This window comes from Ursus americanus, chromosome 24, assembly GCF_024610735.1.
Source record: "Ursus americanus isolate L20-20 chromosome 24, mUrsAme1.1.p, whole genome shotgun sequence".
Lineage (NCBI taxonomy): Eukaryota > Metazoa > Chordata > Mammalia > Carnivora > Ursidae > Ursus > Ursus americanus.
Genome location: NC_142150.1, coordinates 33,210,081 through 33,233,954, shown reverse-complemented (window position 1 = coordinate 33,233,954; position 23,874 = coordinate 33,210,081). Strand labels below are relative to the sequence as shown.

Below are 23,874 nucleotides of genomic sequence, written 5' to 3'. Positions count from 1 at the left end.
GTCATGATCCCAGGGTTCTGGGATTGAGTCCAGCATAAGGCTCCTCGCTTCATGAGTAGCCTGCTTCTGCCTGCTCTTCTCCCTGCTTGTGCTCTCCCTTCCCAGCCCCCCAACAAATAAACAAATAAAATCTTTAAAAATAATAAATTCCTGCATAGATGGATAAAATATACTCCACAAACTGTTAAGTAATTTAATTTGATATATTTTATTTCTCAGCTTTTTATATAATGGCATCTAATTTTGCCAATAAAATCTTGTGGACCTTTGGAAAAAGAGAAGAAAAGATGAGAGCAAAAGTTGTTTTTTTTTTTTTTTCCTAATTTGTTGCAGGCATTAATTCCAATGGGTTGAGAATTTCCCTGACCTGTCCTGAAGAATTCCAAGAGTCCCAAGAGTCCCCAAACAATACATGCACAGACACAAGGGTACATGGTATTTATATGCTAAAAAACAAAACAAAACAAAACAAAACAAAAAAAACCCACCAGTTTGGAAAGAGTCTACATTAAGCCATCAAACAGAACCATGAATAACTTGTCAAAACTACTTCCTATGGAATAGACAAAATGATTTCCCATCATATTCTAGAGGCTTGCATGACTCTAGAAGGAAAAAAAAATAGTTATGTATGTGAAAGTTTGTGAGAATTGAAACATCAAGCAAATGGTGTCAGCCACTACGACAATAACTACTATCTCCATGACTTATCTTTCATTTTGCCTCGGCTCTGGGGCAGAAGCAACTGAATCAAGCAAAGTTTGTGTGGAAGCAATGTAATCATTCTGCTGAGAAAAGGCAAGTCTCTGGCCAGAGAGAACTATCCAGATAAATATGAACAGAAGCACAGAGCTGAGATTGGGTTATGTGAGTCAATGGACAAAGAGGTTAACAATGATTGAGAGAGCAGTGTTTCCTTAATGCAGAAAATAAAAAAGTAACAATATTCTAAAGGTCTGGTGGTTGCTGAATTTCATTATCTCCCTAATAGGCACATGGAGAACATATGCTAAATCCTTAGGCTTTCTGATATACGTAATTTATTATTAATGCTTGATTGTTCATGATACAGGGACAAGTTCTAGATGTGTACGAACAATGCATACAGTTAAAAAAAGAGAGAGAGAGAGAGGAAAAAAAAGAAGATATTACCCTAGACTTTAATTCAGTTACTATTTGTTTACAACTTAATTTGCCCAAGTTTATTGTTAGGAAAAAAGAAAGATAAAAAGAAAAATAAAGATACACCACATAATCTTCCTGTTCATTCAAACAAGAAAAAAACACAGTTCAGAAGAAGAAACACTTATATAGGACATAGGATTGTTTGAAGGGGAGAAGACACACTGCTGAATAGCAACAAAAGAACAGGGCAGGAATCAGAAGGACTTCTGGTCTGTTGTATCAGCCAAGTCTTCCTGAATAGGTCTACATGAGCTGTGTGAATTATAGATACAACACGGACCCTGGAGCATGGGGTGGGGAATCCTAAGCAGAGGAAATAGCTGAAATACAGCCATAAAGCTGATAGATTCTAGAGTGTGTTTGAAGAATGTCTATGGACCCAATGTAGCTGGTTGAAAGCATCCAGGCAAAGGGACACACAGGAGGAAAAACAGGAAAAGAGGGAACTTTTCAACGTGCCTTACACTGTGTTAAAACTTCACATGTGTTAGTCCAAGTGATCTTACATATTCAAGAGGTATACTAGTACCCATTTCATAGACCCTCAAATAATTAAATCAAATTGCCAAGATCCAGAGATAAAAACTTTCAGAGTCACTATGTGCCCCAGCTCTCCCCTACCTCACAGCCTGTCATTGTAACACCATATTTCTTCCAATGAGATGACCTCTGATAATAGCAAGTTAGATATGAACCAATATGGGGAGATTTAGGATAAACAAGTGAGAAGGCTAGATTTTGGTCCAAGGAAAATAGGGTTCCATATACATTTTTTGGAGAGAGCAATGATTTGATCAGAGATGTGCTGTGGAAGGGTATTTCTTGAGTTTCTCAAATCCAAGTGCTCACACCGGGAACTAATTGGATCCTTCAAAGTGCAGATTGCAACCTGAATTACCATGACTGGCTTCTTTGGCTCATAATAACTTCAGAGGTTATTGAGTCCAGCTCCCCAAAGACTGCTTATATGTTTTCTATAATATCATCACAAATGATCAGTGCTCTGGGGACACAGGATTGAATGCACAATGAAAATCAGCCTATTGACTTGAATTCTGAATGCGCCATTTTAGACCACACCTTCCCCATGGCGATTTTCATCTCCATGTTTCTCAGGGTATAGATGAGAGGATTCAGCATGGGGGCAATCACGGTGTAAAACACAGAGATTTCCTTATCCTTGTTCTCACTCCCTGCAGGTAGAACATAAATATAGATACAGGGCACAAAGAATAAAACGACGACCATTATGTGAGAGCTGCAGGTGGAGAGAGCTTTGCGTCTCCCTACAGAGGAGTGTGTCCTAAGATTACATAATATGACAATGTAAGAAGCCACCAGGACAAGAAAAATGACAACCGCCACCATTCCCGAATTTGCAATCACTAAGATATTAACAACATGAATGTCTTTGCACACCAGTTTCAAAAGAGGCTTCACATCACATACGTAGTGATCTATTTGATTAGGACCACAGAAAGGTAAACTGAGTACCACCAGCAGTAGAGAAACAGAGTGCCAAAAACCTGCACCCCAGGCCACGAAGATCAACATGTTACACCTCCGTCGGTTCATGATGACCGTGTAGTGCAGGGGCTTGACAATGGCAACATAGCGGTCTAAAGCCATGGACACCAAGATGAATATCTCCACACCCCCCAGCATGTGGGCAGTGAAGAGCTGTGTCATACAGTTGTTATAGGAAATGTTTTTTCTTGCTGCGCCTAAGTCCCTGATTAGCCTGGGGACCACAGTGGATGTGTAGCAGAGGTCCATGAGGGAAAGGTGACAGAGAAAGTAGTACATTGGTTGTTCGATTAGATGGCTGCAGGTGATCGTGAGTAAGATGATGAAGTTTCCCATTAAGACAGCCAGGTAGCAGAGCAGAAACAGGACAAGGAACAGTAGCTCTAGTTGCCTATTTCCCCACAGTCCCATGAAAACAAATTCCGTGACATTGTTTTGATTTTCCATGAAGTTGAATTGAGTCCAGAGACACAATAGAAACTTAATTCATCTGAAATGATACAGACCATAAGGCATTTTTATTAGTACTTTTAACAATTTTTAGAGTATTTTTACATGAAAAAATATGTAGGTTACAGAGGAATTTTTGAAGTTAATGTCTCAAATCTTTTTGGATTAAAACCAGTATCATTATTCAAATGATATTTAATGAGAGCATACTAAAAGTTTGGAATTTTTATGAACATTTGCATTTATTTATTTATTTATTTATTTACTTATTTATTTATTTTAGTGTTTGAAAAGAATATATATATATATATTTTTAAAATATTTTTTATTATATTATGTTAGTCACCATACAGTACATCCCTGGTTTTTGATATAAATTCGATGATTCATTAGTTGCGTATAACACCCAGTGCAGCATGCAATACGTGCCCTCCTTACTACCCATCACCAGCCTATTCCATTCCCCCACACCCCTCCCCTCTGAAGCCTTCAGTTTGTTTCTCAGAGTCCATAGTCTCTCATGCTTCATGCATGCATTTAATTCATAATAACCCAATAGTGATTTTTCTGATACTCATTTATATATGGAGATAAAAAATGTGTGGGTTCAGATAATAATACCAATTAATTCAGATATTATGCAGTAAGCTAAGATGTGAACCTGTATCCGATGCCAGATTCTATCCTCTAGAGAGCTATGCTACATTATCCACTGACCGCATGGACTTCTGTTATCCATTGCCTTCAAAGATGTGTTTTTTTCCTATCTCTTCCATTAACACCCAAATAACTGCAAGCAATTCTCTCCCCTTTCCTATGCTACTAATAATTAATAAAGCCCCAATCTAACACCACATTCAATACATTCAGTAGAGCTAAATATTTATTCCTGACATAAAAACAAAATCAAGATTCTTAATCATAGCAGATAAATAACCTGAATTAGTAGATAATAAGTTCAGTGACTCTCCTTCTTGGCAGTTTGGTCAAGATAAGAACATGGAGAGGCAGGAAATGGAGGACCGGAGGCACAATATGGGCCTCTGGATAGAGGAACACGGTGTTATTACTATATAAAACATTCCCTTTCCCCAAATCATTCTAAAGACACATTTTAGAAGTTGCTGTTTATAATGTTAGAACAAACTGAGGGCTTCAGAGGGGAGGGAGTGGGGGAATGGGATAGGCTGGTGATGGGTAGTAAGGAGGGCACGTATTGCATGGTGCACTGGGTGTTATACGCAACTAATGAATCATGGAACTTTACAGCAAAAACCAGGGATGTACTGCATGGTGACTAAAATAATATAATAAAAAATATTATTATAAAAAAATAAAATAAATAAATAAAAAGTTAGAAAGACTGTGGAGAGTTAGTTGTTTTCTGTTGACATATTGAGGAACCCAAGGTGATTAAAGAATGTCCTGCATGTTGAACCACACAGTTAAGCAGCACAGTCACTTAGAGACAGTAGATCTAGAAGATAATGAATATGCTGAAGCACCACCTTTTACCCATAACAAGTGTCTGCCCCAGCACAATCATGATTTGCCTTGAAGACTGTTAATGTCAGTGAATTATTTTAATGGTACCGGCGGGGGAACAGTACGTGGAGGTGGACAGATCTCTCATCCAATGATCATGCAGGTGAGCATCCAGGCTCCTATGTCTTGTTACCTGTTTCTTGTTAGCCCTGAGCAATTCATTCTCTCTCATCCTCCTTCTCCAGCTGTAAGTGGAACTAAAAATACTGCATCCATTTGCCTTGTTCCAAGAGCAAGATGGAGTTCATCTGAGAATATGCAATGAAAGGTCTTATGACTCTAACTTGTCAAGCCCACAGAACAGAACTCCCAAAAATGTGTGGAGAGAAACAAACAGTTGTATAAGAAAATAGATGACAGGATGTTCTTCATCAGTTAATTGGCTTTACCTGTGGATTTTGTATTCTGCCACAATGGGATGGGTTGAAGATTTTATATTAGACATACCTTCAGGATAAAGAAAAAACATTGGCACTGGTGTAAGTTTGTTGTGGTTTCAACAGAGCTTGACAAAGTCCTTTATGTATCACTTGAGAATATCCAAGCCTAAACTTTCTTTATATGGATGAATAGGATCAATTAAAGGACATATATAAATCCCAAGGTAGATTTTCATTAAAATCGTAGAACAAAAACTAGAGAATCAAAACTGTAGGAAATGCAACCCTCGGTTTAGAGAGTGTCCTGAACATTGTGCATGACTGAACATCTCTTAACACAAAGTCCAGTGCTGCTCAACCTACCACATTTGAAATGAAAATATAGATCAATATAGAAAAAGATCCTTTAGAGCAGCTCCCATAAACTTTCTGCTGGTAATCCCCTGGGGGGGAAATCATCCATAGAACCCCCTGGTGCCTCTTTCCTTTCTTTCCCCTCCTTTATTCTTTCTCTCTCCCCTTCTCTTTCAAAGTGTCATACTGTACTCATCCTTATTGTACTCACCCATCTTTTTGTGACGATTTGAGATGATAAGATGCTTGTAGGATGAGATGAAGTGAAGTGAATGAGGTGGGCATTGTGAAGCAGTGTTAGGCTACTATCGACCTCAGAGCACATCAAATGAGGAACATCTGTTTCCATGCACCATGGTTGACAGCAGGTAACTGAATCCAGGGAACTTGAACCATGGATAAAGGGGACTACTGTATTATTGTCCTTGTTTTGCAAATAAGGAAACCCGAATCTAAGGTTGCACAAGTACTAAGAGTGACGTCTACATCTAAATCATTGGTTTAAACCATATGATTTCGAAGCTCATACTTTTTTTAAATTATGCTTAGAAGTCTTCTCCCAAATACAAATAAAGGCTTAAAACCCTCATCAGTTGCACTCAGATTTTCCTGAGTGCCTTCTCTGAAAAATCACTACCAGTAAAATTATTACAAAAGAACTTAAACATTTAAATTATAAGATCAAATTCTGTATAAAATGAAGATTTGAGGAAATTGCAGTTATTTTCTCTTTATCCTATGTCTATATAGATATATATTTTTGTATATAATATTACATATATATAATTTATATATATATATGTGTGTCAAGGTGATCCTTCAAGTGGTTCCGTTTACTTTTTATATCTGTACTATATAATAGCAAATAGACATGGAGAGCCTTTTACTCTCCTGTTTATCTTCGATTTAAAGAACCTTTCAGGATAACATTGGCGGGAATACCATGAATTAAAGTATGAGTGGGCCCTGAGGGGAAAACTCCCACAGGTATTTACATCAGCCAATGTGTGTGTGATTATAATTTGAAAATGAAGCCCATATTATTATACTGCTCATATAGATGGTCTTGAGGCTTACTTGATTTATATCTTTTCAAAAAAATAAGCTTTATTTATTATTTATTTTTTTATCTATTTATTTAAGAGAGAGAGAGAGAGAGTGTGAACAAAGAGAGGGTCAGCAGGAGAGAGCGAATCATGAAGCAAACTCCCTGCTGAGCACTGAGCCCAACTCCAGCTGGATCCAGGGACCCAGATATCAGCACCTGAGCTAAAATCCAGATTTGGATGCTTAACTGACTGAGCTACACAGGCATCCCTTAATCTATCTCTTCATGGTTGTTACTCAAATGACTCAATACTTTTGTGTTGTTAAAGCACTGATGTAATGTGAATATCTATTTTTGTCTCTCTCCTCTCCTAGAATAATTTCTTCAAAGACTGGAGATATATACTATACGTACATATATATTTTTAATTGTTCACATCATCTAATGAGTTAAATATGCACAGAGAGTATAGAAGAGTATTAATACTTTGCTCATCAACATACAGTCAATGCCATTAGCATGAAGATGTTGAAATAATTCTCAATGGGTAATTATATCCAGTAGAAACTTAGAGGTCATATACATTGTTTTCTGTTACTAGGTTTTATCTAATATTAAGGTCTCAGTTAGAATTTGGAAAATGCCACAATGCGTAATTAGTTATTTTCCTTACTTTAGTGTGCTTTTGTCTTACTTTGTTTGAGTAAATCAGGTTGACTAAATTGTAGTCCTTGATTCATAGCAGCAATTCTCATGGGTCCATTTTAGGTCCATCTAAGTCTAATTTTACTTTATATTTTTTTCTGCATTGCACGTTTCCACTTCTGGTTCCCGCTACTGTGCACCCACTGTACACGGTTGTCTTCAACTCCACTAACCCCAGGATATTACACATTCCTTGTGATTTTCCTACAATTGTCCACAACTTGTCTATAACCTCTTACAATACTATCCATAAAGTATGGCATTGGACTCTATCTTCTTGCTTGCAAGACCCTGCCTCATGCATACACTTAGTAATCAAGCCTCCAAATGCATAAGGCAGGTTTAGATAAATCCACATGTAGAAAAATATGAGTCCACCTTCACAGTGGAGGATTTCAATGTTCCGTTCTCAATTATTGAGTAAAGAAGGTAGTAAGTCCAGAGGGCAGAAAAGATCAGACCAACAGAACTTAAATGCATATGGAGGTGTATAAAAATTATACATCTAACAAGGAGTATATGTTTTAGTATGCATAGAAATAATATACATAATATTAATATTTAGGTCATTTTAAAAAGCCACACCATATTTTAAGGAAGTAACATTATACAAAACTCTGAGCACAATAAAAGGTCTAATTAGTAGATGTAGATCTAGATATATGTAGATGTGAATACAAATAAGCACACAGATACAATATTGGAAATTAAAATTATACTCTGCAAAATAGCTAATTTGTTAAGAAATAAATCACACCGGAAATTTAAAAATCTACCTATACTTGAAATATAAGGAACATATTACCTGTCAAAGTTTATAGGATACAGGAAGAGTGTACTTTTAATGCAAATTATAACCTCAATAGTTTCCTTAGAAAAAAAGAAAATCTGAAAAAGATGCTATCTTTAGCAGACAGGAGCACAACAAAAAGTAATATGAAAAACATAAGGCAAATCAAAGTGAAAATTAAAAAGAAACAAAAAATACAAAAAAAGGGCAACAAATTTTCATACTGTATCTTTGAGAAAACCTTTCAAAATAGTAACCATTTTAGCAATGTGGATCATTATAAAAGAAAAAAAGGTAAACATATAATATTAATGAAGGATAATATAACTGCTGATAAAAAGGGAAAGGAAAAATATAAAATATTATCAACAGCTAAATGACAATAATTTTGAAAGCATAAACAGAAAAAGATGTTTCTACAAAATATTATATCAAAACTGACTCCAGAAGTTATGAAAGACAGCTAGTGTATAACTAGTAAAATTATAATTAATTTAAAATATTCCTGTAAAAATCCTCAAATGGATTTATAAATTTTTTAAAAGATTTTATTTATTTGTTTATTAGAAAGAGAGACTGAACAAAAAAGCACAAGCTGGGGGAAGGGTGGGAGGAGAGGGGGAAACAGATTCCCTGCTGAGCAAGGAGCCAGATGTGGGGTTTGATCCCAGGACCCTGGGATCATGACCTAAGCTGAAGGCAGACACTTAATCAATTGAGCCACCCAGGTGCCTGAGTATTTATAACATTTTACCATAGTTTTCAAAAATAGACTTTCCCACTCTTCTACAATTCCTCATAGATGGCTAAAAATCAAAGTAGCATTAATTCATTTTGCAAGACTATTGTTAGAAGGCAATACAATTAATCACTGATCCTTTTCCCTCTGAAATTGACTGTAGAAGTCTTAATAAAATATTAAATTATTTTAACTTTGTATAAAAATTAACATTCCATTACCAAGTTTTATCCAAGATATTCTTTAACAGTTCATTAGAAACTTGATAAATATATCCACCAAACTGGAAACTAAAAGTGAAAAAAGCAGATAATTATTTCAATATATGCAGAAAATGTATGTGATAAACTGATATGTTCATCATATAAATGTTTACCAATACCCAAACTCAAAAGGATATTAAAATAAAAAGAAACTTGCTAACTACGAAAAATATATTTCTTAAAACCCCTACTTAAAACGTTATCCTAAAGGGATTAAGTTAAATACATTCTCTTTAACATCAAGAATGAGACAAACGGCTCATTTCTATCGCCATTTCTACACAACCCTGTAATGCAGCACAATGGGACAAAAATCTAATCTCTAAGAATTGGACAGGGGGAAATAAAGCTGGTATTATTTGCAGATGACATGATCATTCACATACAAAATCCAAAGATTCCATAGATATTCGAAATAACAGAGCTGCATTGTGCCTGACCATGAGAATAATATACAATATTCAATTATTTATGTAATTAAAATAGACACAATTTACACTAGTATTAGATAATGAAATATCAAGGAACCAAGATTTTCTTTAATTTGCTGCATAGTGTTCTGTTGTTTGGCTCTGCCACAACTTGCTCACTCATTTACCTACCAGCAAACTGAGATGATTTATAATTTTTGGCTATTACCAATAAAACTGTTAGTAGCATTCTTGTAAAAACTTTGTATGTACATATGCTTTTATTACTGTTGCACAAATGCCAGTGGAGTGTCTGGGTCATATGTTCGGTGTCTGTTTAGCTATTTAAATTACTGCTGAGCCATTTCCCAAAGTTTAGGAACTATTAAGTCTAAGAGGAATGTGACACAACCAGTGGAATGATTAATGAAGAAAGAAGCTGATACATTTTGGGGAGAGAATATTGTGGAATTCTAACCTACCCACCATTTCCTATTTCCCAGGTCAATGGCAGCCATGAGGGCTTGCTAGTGTCAGAGGGAACAATACAGAGCCTGAGCTCAAAGGATCCTGATGGTATGTTTTGCATTTGGTGGTTTCACAAAGAATTGGCTCACTGACTTGATTTTTTTCATCTGCCTGAGAGACTTCCCAGGGCTGGAGAGGCCAGCAGGGTAGATTTTATCAACATCATTTGAGCAAATATTCTCATCAAAACTGCCTGATGCAAGGTATAAGATCAGGACAGTGACAAATAGACTGAAAACTCTGCAAAGAATGAGGCTTGGGACTGAGATACATGTGAGAACAAGGGCCAGGAGAACCACCTGTGTATATTCCAGGGAATCTAGAGGACCATCCGTACATGCCCAGGGCTGGATACATATTCAGAAAAGGTCAAGAAGACACTAAAATGGTCACCACTCAATGAACTTTAGGCTCTATGAAAGCAGGAAGTGAAGGCTAAGGCAGAGTTTTAAATAACCTGGCAAAGTACAGGCATACCTCGGATATTGCCGATTCAGTTTCAGACCTCTGCAATAAAGCACATAGCACTATAAAGTGAGGCAACAAATATTTGGTTTCCCAGTGCATATCAAAGTTATATTTACACAATACTGCAGTCTTTAAAGTGTGCATTAGCATGATGACAAAAAAAATAATGTTTTTAAAATATAAACACTATGTTTCTAAATACTGCCAACCATCATTTGAGCTTTCAGCAAGTTGTAATATCATTGCTGGTGGGGGTTCTTGCCTTGATGGTAATGGCTGCTGGGTGATGAGGGGGGTGGTTGCTGAAGGTTGGGGTGGCTGTGCATTTTCTTAAAATAACAATGAGTTTTGTTGCATTGATTGAGTCTTCCTTTCACCAATGGGTTCTCTGTAGCATGAGATTCTGTTTGGTAGCACTTTACCCACAGCCAGACCTTCTTTCAAAACTGGGGTTAATATTCTCAAATCCTGCTTATACTTTATCTACCAATTTTATGCACTATTCTAAATCCTTTGTTGTCATTTCAACAATCTCCACAACATCTTCACCAGGAGTAGATTTTGATGAGCTTGGGGAATATAAGTGAGGTTCGGTGGGGTGGAGTCTGGAGCCGACTACCAAGAAAGAATTCTTGAGGTGTCTTTGGTGCAAAATGGTGGTTTATTAAAGCACAGGGACAGGACCCATGGGAAGAAAGAGCTGCTGCCCGGGGGTGTGAGGAATGGCCCATTATATACCCTCAAGTTGGGAGGGGGTTAGGAATTTTGGAAGCAAGGTTTCCAGGACCTTGAGGGGGCTAGCTGCTGTTGGGAAAAGGTCATTTATTACTGTCTAATAAAACTTGAGTCATGAGACCCTTCAGATGTATATCGGTGGGCCATATGCTTGGGGGATGATTGCCAACACGTATCTTGGGGGGTTGGAGATAAAGGAAGTTTCCAAAGGAATTTTATACGTTAAAGTAGACTTACAGGATCTTGGTGGAGGGGAAGGGGTTAGGCTAGGCTGCCTTTTGCCCTTAGCAAAGTATTAACATTGAGGCAGCTGAGTTCCTAGGGGAATGTCACCATGCCTGTTTCAAGGACTTGTCAATGGGCTGTAGGTAGTAAGGACTGTTTCTTTGTCCTTTAGGGCAGCCAGGAGTGCCTGAGGAATGTCACATACATTCCATGGGGGGGTGGTTTGCAGGGTGTCAGCTTCTGCTTTGTCTTCAGCTTGCCTTCCTTTCCCTCATCAATTTCATCTCAAGAAACCGCTTTCTTTTCTTGTCCATAAAAAGCAACTTCTCATATATTAAAATTTGATCATGAAATGATGGCAATTTAGTCACATCCTCAGACTCCAGTTCTAATTTTCGTTCTCTTGCTATTTCTACCACATCTGCAGTGACTTCCAGCACTGAACTCTTGGACCCTTCAAAGTCATTCATGAGAGTTAGAATCAACTTCTTTCCAAAGTTCTATTAATGTTGATATTTTAATCTATTCCCATGAATTACAAATGTTCTTAATGGCATCTGGGGTGGTGAATTCTTTTCAGAAGGTTTTCAGTTTACTTTGCCCAGATCCCTTAAAGGAATCCCTATCTATATCAGCTATAGTATTACAAAATGTTTTCCTTAAATAATAAGACTTGAAAGCCAAAACTACTCCTTGATCCATGGGCCTGAACAATGGATGTTATGTCAGCAGGCATGAGAATGTGAATATCGTTGGATCTGTCCATCAGAGCTCTTGGGTGCCCAGGTGCGTTGTGAATGAGCAGTCATATTTGGAAAGGCATCTTTTTTTTTCCTTCTAAACATCACTTTCCAAGAGTGGGTTTAAAATATTCAGTAAACCATGTTGTAAGCAGATGTGCTGTCATTCAGCCTTTGTTGTTCTACTAATGGAACATAAGCCAAGTAGATTTAGCCTAATTCCTAAAGGCCCCAGGATTTTCAGAATGGTAAATGAATATTTTCTTTATCCATTTATGGACAGTAAGGTGCTTTCCATTTCTTAGATTTTGTAAATAATTCTGCAATGGAAGATTGAAAGACTCTTACATGAAAAAGTACAAAATACTATTGAAAGAAATTAAAGAAGACCTAATGAAATAGAAACATAGTTCATATTCATGGATTAGAGAACTATAACATAATTAAGATGGCAATATTCCTCAAGTCATCTACAGATTCCATGTAATCCCTGTGAAGATATCAATAGCCATTTTTGTCAAAGGGACAGTGGGTTTTAAAATTTATATGGCACTGCATGGAACCCTGAGCAAAAAGAATACAAATTCTACACAAACTCTTTCAGAAAATAGAGAGACTATTACACAATTAATTATAGGAAGCCAGCATTGCCTAAATGCCAAGTCATATTACAGCAAAAAAATATGACAAACCTTTGTCAGGATTTTTTTGTCATATTTGTCAGCATTAACATTGAGATGTTGAAACCAATAAAATGCCCAGACATGGGCCTAATTATATGAATTTTTACAAAGATGTCAAGTAATTCAATGGGAAAATCATAGACTTTTCCACAAATTACACTGGATCAGTTGGATATCCATAATGAGAAAAAAAAAAATAATCTAAACCACAACCTCACCTCATACCATACACAAAAATTAACTCAAAATAAGTCAGAAACCTACATGTTAAAGCTAAATCCATAAAAATTCTTGAAGAAATCTTTTTGACCTTGGGGTAGATCAATATTTATTAGATACAAAACAATAATCATGAACCTTAAATAAATTAGAAATTGGAATTTGTCAAAGTTTTAAAACTCAGTGCATATCAGGTAACACCATTTTTTAAAAACGAAGAGGCAATCCATGGACTAGATGGAAGTTTTGTATATATGTATACACAAAGTTGTGTGTATTTATATTTATTATTGTGTGTGTATGTGAGTGTGTATATATATATATATATATATATATTATATCATCTGTATTATATGTAAAGAACATTTATAACTTAGTCATAAGGAAACAAGAATCCTTATTTTAAGTTATTCAAAGGACTTGAACAAAACTACACAAAAGAAGGTATACAAAAGGGTAATAATAGGATGAAAAAAAAAATCTCAACACCATCAGTTATCAAGGAAAGCAAACTAAAACCACAACAATACATCACCACACATCTAGAAGGACTCGAAGGAAATGACTAAGAGTGCCAAGTGATGAAGATGTGGAACAAGTGAGACTCTTCTTGTTTTTTCATGTCTGTCCACAATTTTAATGTTGCTTAGTATTCCATACTGGCCAAACCATGAATACTAAAGATAACCAACTGGAGCCTTTCAGTGTTTCTATTTATTTCCTGCCTCCTGATGAATGTGAAAAAAAGAACAAACGTAAAAACAAAAAACAGAAACAGTTTTGCAGTCAGGAACTTTAAAACAGCTGCCATTGATTTCATGCCCTCCCTGCTCTAGCTCTCAAGCAAGTAGCAGGTTCCAGAAAAGTTTTATTATTGCTAAGGAGGCAGAAGTTCTCTCTGTGATGTGAGTCAACAAGTTCACTACATCACAGGTCCCCACACTAGAATTATGCAATTTTAATATTTACTTGATATTCAGCTTTCTTAGGGTTCACTTAGAGAAAGGGGATTCTTACATCTGGGTTCCAAGTACAGGGAATGCATTTCCCTATTCAAAACTGGATGTTTGTCAATCCTGTCTCTTTGGCATGGTTTCTAAGACAAAGCCTTTCTGTCAGAGGAGATAATTAATACCTGGGAGAGAAAGTAGCACACCAAGACAAGATCCTTGAGCCTCTATGGAAACCATAAATATCCATGTAGTGCAAGGTGAAAATGGTTTTTGTTGATCACATTTGCAGAGCAAGATTCATTAAGGTTAGAATGAGCCATTTGCATGTGTTTACTCCATACTTCTTGCCTCTTGGCTATGGGACCAGAGCCATCTATAGATTTCTTCTCCATAGTATTTCAAAAGAATCCATTCTAAATTCAAATCCCAAGTGTTGTGTAAAAACGTTTTCAACATTTTAGGTAGAAGGGAAGGTTTTGATTGATAAAAACACTTCCTTAAAAACTTGATTTGATTTCAAATTATTTGAATAGTCTCTTTCTGAGTGTGTCTTATCTTTCATATTGAAAGTTACTTATATAAGAAGAGATCAGTTTCAAGATGGACTTATTTCTGAACACCCCCAAACATCATTAAGATCTTCTAAGTCTGTAAGGTAAGTTTTTATTATTGCTGTTGCATCTTAAACATTGTTCCTTCCCATATACATTAATCATTGTTTCAGTCCCTTCAAATATAGTATTAGAGTATTCTATCCTCACCCCAGCTCTATAAAGGACAGTTGGTAAATATCATTCATCTAAGCTGACAGATAAACAATTTGAAAATCAAGTAATTGAAGCCAGTTGTAGGACCCTGCTCTTTGTCACCAAACAGCGTGCTTTCGCAATGAGACATCTAGTTTAATAATGTAGACTACTCATGAGAGTGAAAACAAAATGTAAATGCACTTCTCACATAGAAGAGACTTAATTATGAATAATAAATGACATATATCCTCAGCTGTGTAGTCCAAGCAAGAATGGAGAATTCTTTCTGGTAACAAAGGCCACAGATAATTGAGTCTGTATGCCTTCTTTCAAAGTAAATTGGAGAGGATTCTTCCTGAACTTCTTGCACAGTTAAATTATTGCCTAACTTTCACTCAAAATGTCAAAAATTCCTGTATCCTGGGTGCCTACACAGTTACAGAATAGATGAAAGTCCTCTGTGTGCACACCATGGTGGTGATACATTCAAATAGGTTTCCTTACACAGCTCTCATAAAAGCCTTTGATATGGATATTATTAATCTTGCTTTCGAGATGAGGAAATAAGGATGTAATGTGCTAGAAAGGTACTCCAGATAAAAGAAGATGCAAGTGGAAACATCAGAATTCTAACCTGGTCTTTATGATTTCCAAACCAAAACACTTAACCACAGTGGAAATCCTTTTCAACATCTAACAGATGGTTAGCTTTGGAGATGGATTGTAGGAGGGAGAACTAGGCCTTAGGGAGAAGTCAAGGTGAAAAGATCTTTCAATGAATACAGTACCACATTTTATTTGAAAATTGGGTGTTCAAGCAGGCGAGTATGTGTGTGTGTGTGTGTGTGTGTGTCTCCTAATGAAATTGTGTTATATATACTTGCCTCCAAAGTAGTAATAAAACAATTATAATTATTTTTTTGAAATATTTTAAGTATTTATTGAGAGAGAGAGAGAGTGCAAATTGAGAGAGAGAGAGAGAGAAGAGAGCAGGAGGAGGGTGAGGGGCAAAGGAAGGGGGAGAAGCAGGCTCCCCACTGAGCAGGGAGCCTGATGCTGGGCTAGATCCCTGGACCCTGAGATCATGACCTGAGTCAGAGGCAGATGCTTCACTACTGAGCCACTCAGGTGCCCCAAGCAATTATAATTATCGTGGTCATATAAAGAGGAGATTACTAGTTCAATGTTGTTAATTATGACAATACAGGGCATGGGTAAGAATTTGGAGGAAAAACACGAACTAGTATAATCTGAACTAATCTTGGTTCTGCCCTTAATTAGCATCTGGATCTTGGCAGGATCTTTAACTTCTCCATGTTTCTATCACATAATATATAAAATAAGTATAAAAGCAATAGCAAGAAATATCTTACAGGTTTGTGGTGGGGATTAAATCTGCAAATGTCTGCAAAAATACTCAGAGCCACTAAATAATCAATTTCAGTTAATATTATTAGTGTTATTAGTACCATCATCCTAAGTCTCTGAGACTGTTTCCTCATCTCCAAATGGATGAAATAATACCAAGCACACAGGTTATCAGTATTCAGGGACCTTGTGTTCAGATCACACGCTACTCTGCCATGAACAAAGCAATCAATTAATAAAGTGTGTATATGTGTCTCTATCTATATCTGTATATATATCATTAGCAATCATGATGTTATTGTACTTAGACAATAAGCATTATCTTTATAGCAGCTTTTGCATACTTTACATACACACCAGCAATGCCTTGTTACTCCTATGTAAACTATTATAAATAATATCTTGACTAGGGTTTGAATTTTTGGTCTCCAATCTCTTACTGAACCTCACCCCACTTCATCCAAGGTACATGAAGATCTTCATTAAAATTATATCCCTTATTCCCCATCCTCAAATTCCTCTTCACTTTCCCACCTTATATTCTCAACATCTGCCCATCGTTCCCCATTTCCTAAGGATAGAGGGAAAATTTCTTAACCTTGTCTTCATAACCTGTGCATCATAAACGATTGCCTTTTCTTTCTTAGCTGCAACTATGTATAGGATCTGCCACTTCATGTTGGGCTTAGTCCCCTCGGATGATGAAGAGTGCACAGATGATCTCCTGCCTGTGAGTTTACAAAGTCCTAATGTCCAAACTCAACAGAAACTGCAACCATGAGATAAGTCAAATAGTCTTAATGAAATAGAACTTTTTTCTATCTCAAAAATCCTCATGAAAATCCACAACTCAATAAAATCTAGGTATTTATTATTTACTGGATGAATAATCTTAATAAATTCAAGGTCACATTATTCAAAATGGATTTTTTTTTCAGGTAATGCAATTAAGCATAAAATGAAATAATGGAGAATAGGAACAATGTGACAGAGTTTGTTCTACTGGGGCTCACAGAGAATCCAAAGATGCAGAAAATCATATTTGTTGTGTTTTTGGTGGTTTACATCATCTCTATGGTAGGAAATACACTCACCGTAGTCACTATCACTGCCAGCCCATTATTGGGGACCCCCATGTACTATTTCCTGGCCTATCTCTCCCTCATTGATGCCTGCTATTCTTCTGTCAATACCCCTAAACTGATTGTAGATTCACTCCGTGAAAAGAAGACCGCTACATTCAATGCATGTATGACCCAAATTTTTGGGGAACATTTCTTTGGAGGTGCTGATGTCATCCTCCTTACTGTGATGGCCTATGATCGCTATGTGGCCATCTGCAAGCCATTGCACTACATGACCATCATGAATCGGCAGGTGTGTGGCCTGCTAATAGGAGTGGTGTGGGTCGGAGGCTTTCTTCATGCAACCATACAGATCCTCTTTATCATCCCATTACCCTTCTGTGGCCCTAATGTCATAGATCACTTTATGTGTGATCTGAACCCTTTGCTCAATCTTGCCTGCACTGATACCCACAGTCTAGGGCTCTTTGTTGCTGCCAACAGTGGTTTGATCTGTGTCTTAAACTTCTTCCTCTTGATGGTCTCCTATGTGGTCATTCTGCGTTCCCTAAGGAACCACAGCTTGGAGTCGAGGCGCAAAGCCCTCTCCACCTGTGTCTCCCACATCACAGCAGTTGTCCTATTCTTTGTGCCCTGTATATTTGTGTACATGAGACCTGCAACTACTTTATCTATTGATAAAGCAGTTGCAATGTTCTACACTATGATAACACCCATGTTAAATCCCTTAATCTATACCTTGAGAAATGATCAGATGAAAAATGCCATTAGGAAATTGTGTAGTAAAAAAGTTATTTCAGGTGAGATATAAATATACTGGAAGCTCAACATTCATGCAATGGAAACAAAGGTCAAAAGGACATTTCAGATGATCTCAGCAAGGAATATGTGGCAGATAAAGAAAATAGTAAACTGCTCTGAATGACAGAGTGGAGGAGAAATGAGTGGAAGAAAGAGAAAACCTTACCACACACTAAGCTACAAACTATATATATATTCACTATATATTCACTATATATATTCACTATCAATAAATTCTAACATATTTTATTGACAATTCTCGTTTTTATACACCAGGGTAGATGATGACATGTTGACTATAAAATTATGGTATAAAATGATCTAGGGTTATAAAAGCAAAGAGCCATTTTACCTCTGAGGGGAAACAAAGATTGTCCCAAGTTTGCAAATTTCCTTGTAGACTTTAGAGTCCTTTTGAGTTGCTTATGTCACCCACCTTAGGCTGCTAATCACTTATAAGAATGATGGATCAAGTAAGTGAACATCTTTTTATTTGAGAGGAATAGTCACAACCATAGAATACTTGACTGCTAGTTAAAAACAGTTTCTACAAGGCAGCACAATGTCTGGGGTGAGAAATACTGAATGAGTGTTAATGTATAAAAGAAGATGAAAATAATCAAGCAAATGTAGAGCAAAGAAATATTACTGGAAACAATGGACTTTCCCCCCACTTTTCTCTGATTCAGCCTCTGAGAATTCTAGCTAGATCTCTTTGCGAAACCACAGCTTGTGTTTACTTCTGCTTACGTTGTGCAATGACTAAGAAATTGAAACTGGGAATCTCAGTGAAGGGGCAGACAGCTTGCCTTGACACTCTCCCTGCTCTCAGCAAGATTTCGTCATCTTATGAATGTGAGCTGTTCAAGCCATTTTTCTGTGTTAATTAGTTTACTTCTTGGTAACATTTCATTATGAAAGGCTGTTTTAAGAAATTATGTGGCCCCATCTACAAACAAAACAACTTCAGGATAAATATATTCCATTTGTTTATATTTGACAATACATACCTCATTCATTAATTAATTGAAATTTCTTGACCTAAGAAATGTATCAGACAGTTGATGGTTGATGGACTTTAAGTGATGAATACAGCAGAACCAGAGACTTGCCTTCAAAGAGCTTCAGATTCACTGAGAGACACCCAGAGGACAGCAGAAAATGACAAGACCATGCTGTAAATGGGAAGGTAGTGGCAGCCCAGGGTGCTGAGAAAGCATATTTGAGGGACACACAACAAAGACCAGGAGGGTCATGGATAAAACACATCAATAACGGGACACAAAGAAGAAAGGGAATCATCAGAGTGAATAGGCATGTGTTGGGCTGAGAGGATTCTTAGGAGAGGATGCATAACAAAGGCCAGTGGGGAAAAAGACTATGCAGAAAACCTAATCATTTCAATCGCATTGTGCTATTGGCTCATCTATTCATTCAATAATTAATTATTGGGCCCTACTGTGTGTTGGGTTATAAGCTGGACACTGAGCTTCTAAACACTAATTAGTAAGATATTGATGGGGTTTTGGAATATAGGTGTGGTTCAGTGGGGTGGAAACCAGAGCTGGTGACCAAGAAAGAATTCTTGAGATGTCTTTGGTGCAAAATAGTCCTTTATTAAAGCATAGGGACAGGACCCATAGGCAGAAAGAGCTGCTATCCCTGGGTTGTGAGGGGTGGCTGATTATGTACTATGGGGTTGGAAGAGATAAGGGAGGTTTCAAAAGAACTTTCATATGTTAAAGAAGACTCAAGGGATACCCTAGGGCTTGCCATTGTCAAGTTAATGTTGTTTACCCCTCTACTAAGGCATTAACTGTATGATAGTTGACAGCTCCCTGAAAAACATCACATTTTGCCTGCTTCAAGTATCTGTCAATGGGCTGCAGATTATAAGGACATTTCATTGTATTTACATTCCTTTCCAGAAGCTAGACCATTAGAAATGCTTCCTTCTTGTAAATTGTTAAGACGTTTGAAATCTGAGGGAGACTCAACTCTTGTAGGATTGTGAGCTCTGTAAGTTAACTATTTGTTTTTCCTTTAGGGCAGCCAGGAGTGCCTGAGGAGTGTCACATATATCCCAAGGGAAGGGGGGTGTGGGGTGTCAACTTCTGCTTTGTCCTCAGCTTGCCTTCTGTCTCCTTATCAATATGAAACTGGAAAGTTAGTGACAGGGAAGATCAAGAAGAGTCTCCTAATTGTGTTGGAGCTGAATGCCAAGTACCATGGGGAACACATTGAACGGGTCTTCCATAACTGTTCATGGCCTGTAACTCATTTCTCTTGGCTCTGATTTATACTCCATTGTCTGATGTTGCAGCTTATCTATCCTAACCTACTGAAGGATGTCTTGGCTGCTTCCAATTGTTTGGATAATTATGAATAAAGCTGCTTTTAAACAACAGTGTGCATGTTTGTATGTGGCATAAGCTTTTGATTCCTTTGGGTAAAAGCCAAGGAGTGGGATTGCTGCATTGTACAGTAAGAATATGGTTAGATTGGTAAGAAACTGACAAATGGCTGCACAATTTGCTTTCTCACCAGCAATAAATGAGAGTTCCTGTTCTCCACATCCTCACCAGCATTAATTCGTGATGGTGAACCATATTTTGGCCGTCCTAATAGATGCATTTTAGTAATACCACCTTTGAGTCATTGGCTTATCCAAAATGTGTAGATTAATTAATTCAAGAAGGCTCATGGACTTGATAGGTTCAGAATATATGTATGTTTGACCTGACATAAACATACTGAGTCCCATCCATCATTGTGAACTCAAAGATCAAAAAAGTGTGCTTCAGTCAACTCATGTTGAATTCTACATACAACACTGTTTTAACTAAAGTAAGATTTTATTCCAAAGGCAATGGGCCATTACCCACTGTTTCTGAAGGTGAACAATGGAATCAGAATTGTCTGTTAGAATGCTGTTTCCTTCATTCTTCAGGCATAAGGACTCACATTTTACAAGTAGACCCTTTACAGTTCGAGAAAAATGTGACTGCCAGATTTCTGGGTGGGAAGGAGTGACATAGCAGACATGTGCTCCCACATGATAAGGTAGCAAGGATGCAAAACAGAGAATCGTCTCTGAAGAGACTGGACTAAGGGAAGAAGAAGTAGAAGGAATAAGATTAATAACGGTGTATTAACTCAGCCGAGGTGAGCGGCAACAACTCTATTTACCATGAGAATTGTCATTTCTGGGTTTGGGATGGATCTGAGGATCCAGTTTTACACACACTGACAGCTACTGCTGGGACATAAAGGAATCTGCAGAGCTTTGGTCAGAGATCTAGGGAATCTCGAGGACACATCCGTTTTTCCCTTGATTCATTTGTGAAACCACATAGCAGAACCAGGAGAGAAACAGACTTTTTAAAACAATACTTTTAAAAAACAATATCATCTTCTTCCTTTACCAGACTGTTTGAGAGGTTTATCACATTGTATTATCAGTAGTTTGTTTCTCTTTAGAAAGAATAGTATTGCACAGTACGGCTCTACCACATCTTGTATACTTCTTCACTAGCTGATGGACCTTTGAATTGTGTCCATGTAAGGGCCAGAGTGAATGATGCTGCTGTGAACATTCATGGACCAGCCTTCGTGTGGACACAGATGATCATTTCTCTTGGGTGGATACCTAAGAGTGTTTGCTGAGTTATATGTTACATGTATGCTAGCATTTTAAGAAACTGCCAGTGAGTTTTCAAAAGTGGTGATGCTGTGTTACATTCCCACCAGCAATGTATGAGAGTTCCCATTTCCCCATAACCGCACCAAATCTTGGCATTGTCAGCCTTTTTAATTTCGCATAGAGTTGTTCAACATATCCTCTTATGACTCATACTTCCTGTAGTTTGTATAGAAAAAGTATTCTATTCATTGTTGATAAAACTCTTATTAGTTTCTTTTTGTTTGTTTGCTTGTTTGTTTGTTTTTCTTATTGAGTTGGCTGGATCCTTCAGTATAATAATGAATAACGTTAATTTATTTATTTTTGTTTTTTTCAAGATTTTATTTATTTATTTGAGAGAGAGAGTGAGAGAGAGACTAAGAGCATGAGAAGCAGCAGAGGGAGAGAGAGAGGAAGCCTCCAGGCCTGTGGCCTGAAGTGGGGCTAGATGCCAGGACCCTGGGATTATGACCTGAGCAGAGGACAGATGCTTAACTGCCAGAGCCACCCAGAAGCCCCAAATAATGTTAATTTAAATTGGTGATACTAAGTGTCACTTCTTCTGACTGATTCCAAAGGAATAACTTTAGTATTTTACAATTCAATATTTTGTTTGTTTGAAAATACATAATTACAGGTAATATTTTGGGCACTGTTACAATTAGGGTTTTGGTGGTTTTTTTTTTTTTTTAAATTCCAGTTAGCATAGAGTGTAATATTAGTTTCAAGTGTAGAATTTATGTTTTTCTGTTTATTTATTTGTTTATTTGTGTGTGTTTCAAATTTTTATTTAAATTCCAGTTAGTTAACATACAGTGTAATGTTAGTTTCAGGTGTAGAATTTAATGACCCAACACTGACATTCAACACTCAGTGCTTTGTCTAACATCAGTGTAGTTACAATTAGGTGGTAACAAATCACCCTTTGATGTAATCATGTATTTCGTGTTTTTACACATGCTAGGGATTACCGCTAAGCATTGATATACTTTTTTGATGAGTACCATTTTATTAATTTTATTTGTAATTATTCTCCAGTTGCTATTACAATTTATTTTCACTTACTTTTTATTCAAATCGTTTCTAAATTGCCATATATTTGAGATTGAAAGTTACCCTTTTATTATTTTTTCCTACTTTAAATGAATTGTCACTAAATTAGTTGCTCTGATTTGTTCAGATAATTTGACACTTTTTGAGAATAAATTTATGGCATAAGAGGGGATGAATTCTTTTAAATAATTCATATTCACACAACAGCTGATGAGTGTAGTTTTTTTATATACCCATAGTTTGCTACTTATTTTTTGTATCGAATCCTCTCTACATTGTATATGCACACGCATTCAGATTTGTGAATGTTTCCGTGTTGCAAATTCTATAGATATTGAATGATTTTAAGAATTGATAATGGCTCTTGCCTTAAATTCTGTTTTTTAATACACGTATAATGATCACAGAAAATATTAAATATATATAAATATAAATATGTATCACTGCTTCCAATATTACTGCATTTGGGGCTCCTGGTTGGCTCAACTGATTCAGCATTTGTCTTCAGCTCAGGTCATAATCCCAGAGTCCAGGGATCCAAGCCCAGTCCTGCTCCCTGCTCTCTGGGGACCCTGCTTCTCCCTTTCCCTCTGCCTACTGCTCCCCCTGCTTGTGCTCTCTCTGTCTCTCTGGGAAATAAGTAAGTAAGTAAGTAAGTAAATAAATAAATAAATCTATCTTTAAAAAATAAAATAAAAAGGAAATACTACTGCATTTTGAATGCTCCATGCTTTTTATGCTTTAATTTTTTTGTTTTTAATTTTTTCATACCCTAGGAGTTAGGTACATCTTTTATAAAAGGCATCTAAAAATAGATGTTGTATAGTCAACAAAATGCATATTTCAAAATATTCAAAGCAACTCTACTCATAATATCCTTGAATACGAAAGCCCGAATACCTAGCAACAAGAGAATGGATCGATCGTCCCATATCCATGCAGTGAGATACCCCACATCTATGAAAATAATCAGGAAATAGATAAAACATAAAGAATGAATCTCATGAACATACCGATGAGAAGAACAGACATGTGAGAGTATAATCTGCATGACTGATTTTCTACAGATTCAAACACTAGGGATATTTCACCAGTTTTATAGACGAGGATAGTGATTACTTTCCGAAGGAGGTGACTTTAAGGAAGTAGGAAGAGGACTTCAGGAGTGCTGGTGATTTGTGACTTTTAC

At 36.8% G+C, this 23,874-nt stretch overlaps 2 protein-coding genes across 2 annotated transcripts; one reads left to right on the top strand and one right to left on the bottom strand.

Annotated features, from left to right (window-relative positions):
• Nucleotides 1–2,220: 2,220 nt before the first annotated feature.
• LOC123784932 (olfactory receptor 4P4-like) lies at nt 2,221–3,159 on the bottom strand. The gene has a single exon (XM_045786475.2). It carries the CDS (start codon nt 3,157–3,159, stop codon nt 2,221–2,223), a length of 939 nt encoding a protein of 312 aa, XP_045642431.1.
• Nucleotides 3,160–17,030: 13,871 nt separating this feature from the next.
• LOC123785224 (olfactory receptor 4C46-like) lies at nt 17,031–21,939 on the top strand. The gene is made up of 2 exons (XM_045786941.2): nt 17,031–17,928; nt 21,908–21,939. The coding sequence occupies exons 1-2, from the start codon at nt 17,031–17,033 to the stop codon at nt 21,937–21,939; spliced, it is 930 nt and encodes a 309-aa protein (XP_045642897.2).
• Nucleotides 21,940–23,874: the final 1,935 nt, after the last annotated feature.

What these genes read in the sequence shown, in the direction of transcription:
- LOC123784932 (XM_045786475.2), bottom strand. Translation starts at nt 3,159, where the DNA reads ATGGAAAATCAAAACAATGTCACGGAATTTGTTTTCATGGGACTGTGG.
- LOC123785224 (XM_045786941.2), top strand. Translation starts at nt 17,031, where the DNA reads ATGGAGAATAGGAACAATGTGACAGAGTTTGTTCTACTGGGGCTCACA. An exon ending in AAATGCCATTAGGAAATTGT is followed by an intron (nt 17,929 to 21,907) that starts GTAGTAAAAAAG and finishes TTTCTTATTGAG; the next exon opens with TTGGCTGGATCCTTCAGTAT.